The sequence below is a fragment of the Eleutherodactylus coqui genome, chromosome 12 (assembly GCF_035609145.1).
Source record: "Eleutherodactylus coqui strain aEleCoq1 chromosome 12, aEleCoq1.hap1, whole genome shotgun sequence".
In the NCBI taxonomy this organism is placed as follows: domain Eukaryota; kingdom Metazoa; phylum Chordata; class Amphibia; order Anura; family Eleutherodactylidae; genus Eleutherodactylus; species Eleutherodactylus coqui.
The window spans coordinates 26865386-26873110 of NC_089848.1; the positions used below are offsets into that span (position 1 = coordinate 26865386).

At 42.8% G+C, this 7725-nt stretch overlaps 1 protein-coding gene across 9 annotated transcripts in view; it reads left to right on the plus strand.

Moving 5' to 3' along the window:
* TRAK1 (trafficking kinesin protein 1) overlaps positions 1–4388 on the plus strand; it is a 119408-nt gene extending 115020 nt beyond the window's left edge. For 7 of the 9 annotated variants that reach the window (XM_066584508.1, XM_066584509.1, XM_066584510.1 and 4 more), the window contains one exon: positions 284–4388. In XM_066584508.1, the coding sequence (XP_066440605.1) occupies positions 284–1061 (778 nt within the window). In that variant the 3' untranslated portion in view covers positions 1062–4388. The remainder of the gene's footprint in view (positions 1–283) is intronic. The other 2 variants (XM_066584513.1, XM_066584511.1) reach the window with 1 other exon arrangement.
* The last annotated feature ends 3337 nt before the right edge of the window (positions 4389–7725 follow it).

Sequence of the window (7725 nt, forward strand, 5' to 3'; positions counted from 1 at the left end):
TGTGATTAGAACTTAAGATTTTTTGTCACATAGTCACAATCAAAAATATCTAAATTGTATTATGTAAAAAGATGTAGAGGTTAACTGGAGGTAAAACGAGTGAAAATGAGGTTGTATAACAGAAACTAAGGATACAGTTATTATGCATGTGGCCTGCAAGCACTAACAGAACAACCCCAAAAATAGAATGGCCATTGTGGTTTTATATGGCTTTCTACAAAGTTGTTGTTTTTTTTTTTATATTGGATCTTGTAACCGTTTACTTTCTCCTTGTTTCCTACAGCCTTAATTCAGCGCCCACTCCAGCTTCTGTCATTTTTAGCAATCTAAAATCCACGCCAGCGAGCACACCATGCACACCTAGACGTCTCAGCTTGGCGGAGTCTTTCACTAATCTGAGAGAATCGACAACCACTATGAGCACATCTCTTGGATTGGTAAGGCTCTTGAAGGAACAGGGTATTTCGGCAGCTGTGTACAATCCACAGAGTTGGGACAGAGCTGGTAAAGCTTCCATCATGAATCAATCTCTTCCAAAAATGGCGATCATACCTTCCACTCCTCCAAATTCGCCTATGCAGACGCCAAGCTCCTCTCCTCCTTCTCTAGACTTTAAATGCACCAGCCCACCGTATGATAACTTCCTTGCTTCTAAACCTGCCAGCTCCATTCTGAAGGAGGTGAGAGAAAAGAAAAACATACGAAGCAGTGAATGCCAAACAGATGTTTCGGTGTCCAACCTAAATTTAGTGGACAAGGTGAAGAAATTTGGAATTGCCAAAGTCTCAGGACCAGCACAAGCCTCTTCTGCGGGTGATCATCCCATTCTGTGTGGTGCCCAAGGACCAGTACGGGCGTTTGTTCCTGGAGGTCTTATACAGGAAGGTCTGCCTTTAAGTTACCCTGCTGTAACGAGCGCTATTCAGCTAAACACGGGAATTAGAAGGAATCGTAGCTTTCCAGCTATGGTGGGATCCAGCATGCAGATGAAAGCACCATCAACATTGACACCGGGTATACTAATGGGGGCTAAATTGCCCAAACAGACTAGCTTACGGTGAAGAACATCGAGCTGCTGATGACTATTTCCCCCCCGGACAGTGGCTGTTGGCATTAGCTGTCTATATGATCTACTGAACCTTCTGCATCTACAAAGCCAAGACTTTCTTTGGATCCCTTCTTAGACCTTGTACTGACAAATCAACATTGTGCCTAGATAAGAAGTGGAGAGTGTACTTTCTATAAATATGTAGATAAAATACTGTAACTAAAATTATTTTACTGGTTGGAAACCATGACTTGCCGAGTTGATGTAATATTGTAGATACTGATGTACATTAAATTAATGGGGAGGTGGGATATCATATGCACTGAACCTAAAGGACTGTTGGGACGGTAGAATGCAAATAGAGTTTTAATAGTAAAATTACCGACCAAGGTTTTTCTTTTAATTACAAGGAAGCTCTCGCCTAGGCAGGTGTGATGTATCCTTACGGCACTTGAATATGTAGTCACTGTGTTCGATGCAATACATTTAAGATAAATTTAAAGGTCTGAAGATATACTGTTACTAAAGCTGAAGACCCCTGGTCTCACAACCATAATAAGATACAGTGTAAGTGAATACTGTATGCACTACTCTAAGTTTACGTCATGTCCTTAACTTTTGCCAACCCAATATCACTACTGCGGAGATGGCCGTTGTATTGGCTAAACGATTTGCAAAATGGCACCCAATACATTAAAAGTCAGCAACATAACCAGGTTAACGCTTAGTGTACACTGGATACACGGTTTATAAGGTACTGGGACAGATCCATTGTGCAATGAATTTGAACATAACTCGGTCCTCTTGGACTAACATTGGGAATTGTTGGGTCTCTATTGAGCTTCTCGTTGTTTGGATGGCAAGAATAGTTCTACATAATATCCTTGTAAGAAGTGACAAACTCCGAAGGAATGCCCTAGCACATATGTGAACGGAGCCCAGGGGGGCTTTTACATGCTGATGACCTGTGTAGGTGCCCAACAGGTCGTCCCAGCGATGATGTTTCTGTGCTTTTACACAGTAACAGTCCTCACTGGAGCGGGCCGGGGATCGTTCTGGACCGCCGCCTCCATTCATAGTAAACAGGCAGTCGTTCATAGATTACCTGTCTGCCTGTTTTTATGGGCCGATCCATCGTTGCGTTTTTATTCCTGCAGTTGAACGAATAGATTTGCCGTTTGTGGTTCATAGCAGGTATTTAGACTGAACGATAATCCTTCAGATTCTGGCTGATCCCAGGAATCCTGAACGATCTGCTCGGTCCGTGTAAAAAGCCCCTAAATCTGTAGTCCTTTGTAGTTTTGTATGTATGCACTTTGGCTTTTTATTTGCTTTAGTTTTTTGTTTTCCCTTACTTTGCAGTCGCCTTCAACGGATTCTTTGTTTTTTTTTTCTTTCCACTAAGCACTGGGACTGATTTTGAGATTTCAACCAAAAATGATCTACTGTTCACAAAATGAGCACAAAATATCACACTGCTAATGACGAGCTTCTATATCGTGTACTTGAAGTCTAGAGAGGTTTTCCCTTTAAAGGAAGATGTTTAATGTCATTTTTTGGTTAATGAAGGAACCAGTGTTTTATGTGTTTGTTACAGGAAGCTCCTCGAACTGTTCGAGCACTCGTAGATTAGTGTTTAGTTTAGCTAGGTTTTTAGTATTAACCGGTCAATGAAGACCACCATGTGTCTGTCAAACAATCCACCTATAGTCATATCGAATTGCTCTTTTATATTTGTTCTAACTTACAATGGTCTTTTTATCACATTTCTGACAAGTTTTGTTTAAGAAGAGTATGTGGTACAATATCATTGTCCATTGTCATTTCGTATCATATCCATCGGATTACCTTGAAGCAAATCGGTCACTAGGCTTCCAAGAATATGAACCATGGAGAAACCGTTGGGTATCACAGCATCTAATGGCTTTGTACCTGCGGTGAAGAAGTTTTTTAAAAACCTGCGCCGTCTACATGTTAGATTTGAATGGTTCAGTGGGCGGATCTAGACCATTCTAGCCACCCAGAGTCTTATATGTAATCCAGCCCCTCTGAGTAATAACTATGACATCCCCTGCAGATTAGTGTAGACCCCAATGTCCAGGAAGGCAGAGCTGGACCCACCCATACACAGAAAAGCCTGACCTGTCATAGGCAGACTTGTCGGACTATTCTGAGCATGCGCCAGTCCTGCTCTAAACTCAAAGACATTGGCGCCTTCCCTGTCCTGTAGATGGCGTAGGGCAGTGTTCCCCAACTCCAGTCCTCAGGGACCACTAACAGGTCATGTTTTCAGGATTTCCTGAGTATTGAACAGGTGATGTAATTATTGTTGGTGCCTCAGACATTGCTACAGATGTTCTTATTATAGGATATCCTGAAAGCATGACCTGTTGGTGGTCCCTGAGGACTGGAGTTGGGGACCCCTGGCGTAGGGCAAGTCACTTAAATGTATGAAGGCCTAATGTATAGTTACACAGAATGCTTTCTTCATGGTTGATATCCTGCAAACAGTTGAAGGAACCAGTTACCATATTTCACCTTCCTTAAGTTTTCATTTATTTTTCATTTCTTGTACAATGTATTTTCCCTGACATTTCTACTTGGGGAAAACAGAGCAGTAACCTAAGCGTTAAATGCAGATCAATGCCAACGGACCTAGAGATGGAGTTCTGGGAATGTGCAGTATAAACCAAACACCTTTTGAAGGTACACTGCTGTATACAATGCTGCCTTTAGTTCATCCATATACATAGTACATAGGATCTAACAAAAACTTTGTGCCGTGTTGCAGGTGCTTGTTCTATGTGGTATTTAAGATGCATTGCTGATGCTAAGACAATTTTGGTTGGATGTTATTTTCTCAATCCTCATACCTGATAATCACATGTAACCACTTGGCCTACAGCATGAGATGTATGGATGCAAGTACCTAGTCTATGTAAACATGTTGTATCTGGACTTGAGACCAGGACAAATCTGTGCAGTTCTTCTCTAACAGTTGCTCTTTTTCATCTCTTGGACGTCCTCAGCATCTTCTGGTTGAACGTCATCGGAGGATTCTGCCATGTAAGATGTTCTTCGGCAACAAGTGGGCTGAGGGGGGGTTCCTTGTTTGTTTCTTATTGACTCCTCCTGGTTTTGTAAATGTGTGCCTATTGCAAAGCAAATCTTAACTATATTTTTATCAGAATGTATCTTTAGGCAGTAGCTAGTCCAATGAATCATTGACTGTATGAACCATTATTATGAAGCCCCTGTTGTGCTCCTTGAAGATATTTGGATGTAGCCAGTGAAAAACATTATCACACTTTGCTTCTCAAATAATAAACTTTGCAAAATATCTCTTTGCTGTTTTATATTGTAATGAATTCTGTTGTATTGTGTGTATTAATATCTTGCCAAAGTGTATTTTGCTGTTTTAGTTTAATAGTACCTCCACAGCCGCTCAAAGATTGGGTGAACGACTGAGGCAAATTGTACAGGAAATACATCCCTCATCCTGAACCCACTTCTAATTAATTCTACCACAACTCCATACCAATTGTGTTCCAAATAGTAGTTCTCAAGCTAAAATGAAGTAGACTGTGATGCCACACCACAGTTATTCAAAAAGCTCTCGTCTTTTGCTAATGTCTACAGCTGAAATTGACACGGAGAAGGGCAAATCATGTATTCCAAAGAAAATACTGAATCTTTGTGGGAGAGCTTAGCCTTACTCCAATGAAGAATAGAAAATCTACATTTTATGAAGTATGGTATGTCCTAGTACTCTTCACATGAGCAGGAAGCAAACAAAAAGTGATAAAGTACAGATACGGAACATGCTGTGTGCTACATTTAAGATCAGTAAATAGACTAAAATGCATTAATACCATCACGACCCCTACAGATTACCCAGAGCTCTGTTTGTTCTACAGGAAAGTGCTTGCCCATAGCAGTAGAGCTACAGCCATTTGAAGTGGGGTCAGGAATACTGTATTTATAGTCACTTCAGTCTGTGGGCAGAGCAGAGGGGGCAGCAGGGAATGTATAGGCAGCAGAGAAGATAGGCGGTTCTCCTGGCTGTCCCAGGGGAGGGGTAATATGGACTTATATTCATATTATCATCACTCCTTATCAGTTAGAGCAAATGTGTGCTTTGAAATTCACATATGGAGATCTTTTTCTCTCTTTTACCGAAAAGAATTTCCCCCACCACTCTCCATGACAGTGCCTTAGGCATTAACCCCCTCACTCTATTGGGACAGGAAGCACAAGGTTAAGTAGCCCTTCCAACCTCAGTGGTCTTCCTCTCCCTAAAGGCACACACGGTTATACGCAGCTGTCTGTAGCAGGCGATGGAGGCTACCTACAGTTTAGCCAAGGGGGTGATCGCTTACTGACTTATCAATTTGTCCTCATTTCTTATGGTTGAGGTCAAACTGTGTCCCATGGTGGCCCAGTCCTCCCACTGTTCCCTGCCACATGTTTGGCCGTGCTCATCTCGCTGTACTCCATGGCAGCACTCATGGATCCTGCACCCCATTCAATGCACAGGCATCATAATGCACTTTCAGTTCACGGCCTTCCCTCCAGTGTGACGTCGGGGCTTTTTCGGTTCACACATTGTGTCATCCTTCAAGGTTTAAAGACCCCCATGATGGAAGCATGAATGGACACCTTGCCATAGTGGTGCCATCTCATATAAGAGCTCCTCACATCAATTTGAGATGGGAATAAACTTCCTCACTTTTCTTGCTGTCAGGGATGGAAAGCTCCTCTCATCCTGCTTCTGCAAAGCCTGGCGATACCCCTGGCCAACTAAGTGGTATCTGGGGCGGGCTTTTCATTATTATGTGAGCGCTGTCCTTACCACCCTTTCCACCCTTTTAGGGTAGCAAGGAGAATGTCACAAAAAATGAAGTGAAGCCTCAGAGGGCCGAATACACATTTCTGTAGCAAGAAACAAAACTTTTAAAAAACCCTCTATAAACCCTATATATAGAAAATAGCTGTAAAAGAAAAAAAAAACTCTAGCACCTAGGAGTTGTCGTTTTTGCATGAAACTCCGCATGCATATGCAATGTCAGGAAGATCTGCAAATGATTACAGTTGTGGTGATTAGATGCCTGTCTTGCACCTGAGGCCCTAAAAGTGGTTGTACCCTTGGACTCTTTAAAAAAAAAAAAAAAAAAAAACTCTTAGAGACTCCTTGTGTGTAGTGACCTTTTTTCTGCTTGTCTAGTGGTCAACAAGCTCTACACAATGCAATTGAAGAGGTTTCACCCAGAATACAGAAGTTTAAGAGGGTGCACATCCAAGCTAGAGGCGGGCCAACAGGATACTAGGGCTTCCATGCTCGTCCGTATCACATCTTGTATCCAAGCTAGAGGTAGTACAACACTGTACTAGAGCCTCCATGGCCACTTGTATCACATCTTGTATCCAAGCTAGAAGGCAGTACAACAGGGTCCTGGAGCCTCCATGCCCACCTGTATCACATCTTGTATCCAAACTAGAGGAGGTACAACAGGGTACTAGAACCTCCATGCCTGCCTGTATCATATCTTGTATCCAAACTAGAGGTGGTTCAACAGGATACTAGAACCTCCATGCCTGCCCGTATCACATCTTGTATCCAAGCTAGAGGTGTTACAATAGGGTACTAGAGCCTCCATGCCTGCCTGTATCACATCTTGTATCCAAACTAGAGGTGGTTCAACAGGATACTAGAACCTCCATGCCTGCCCGTATCACATCTTGCATCCAAGCTAGAGATGGTTCAACAGGGTGCTAGAACCTCCATGCCTGCCTGTATCATATCTTGTTGTGGACGGGGAGGAAAGAGAGGGGTGGAGCAAAATCCATACGGTGTTTGTTGTGAACAATGAAACTACATACGTGGTGAAGAGAGTGGAATGTTAACTCCACTGCTGCGTGATGGAGCAAGAGAATACCGTGTTTCCCCCAAAATAAGTCAGTGTCTTATATTAATTTTTGCCCCAAAAGAGGCAGTATGTCTTACATTCACTGAGTGGCTGTGATTGGCTCATTGAACGCCGACTGTGATTAGCTAGCTTGGGGCTCAATTCGTCAATCACAGCACGCGCTTTGCTGGAGGCAGGGGTATTCAAAGCCCTGTCACAAGGAAAAAGCTCGGCTGTCAGACAAGGAGGATGCAGTTTGCTGCAGCGCCGGTGGAGACCCTCGGGAGGCATCAGGATGCCGCGGACCAGGTAAGTAAGGATTTTTTTTTTTTTAATGCAGGTTAGCTAGGTCTTATTTTTGAGGGAGGCCCTATATTTCAACCCTCCCCCTGAACATCGGGGTAGGTCTTATTAGTGTAGGTCCTTTTTTTTCAGGGAAAGGTGGTAGGACTTAAAACTGGCAGTGAAGAAGGTGCAACACTCCAGGTTAAAGCAAGTAGTAAGTGACCAAAGGTATGGGAAACTTCTCCTTTTATTTAATAAAGTACATGATCAGCTCACTTCCTACTTGCTTTAACCTGGAGTGTTGTGCCTTTTCCACTGCCAGTTTTTAGTCCTAGTCTCTTGAATCATATCTTGTATCTGAGCTAGAGCCGGTACAACAGAGTAGTAGTGTTTCCATGCTCATCTGTATCACATCTTGTATTTAAAGGGGTTGTCCCGAGGCAGCAAGTGGGTCTATACACTTCTGTATGGCCATAATAATGCACT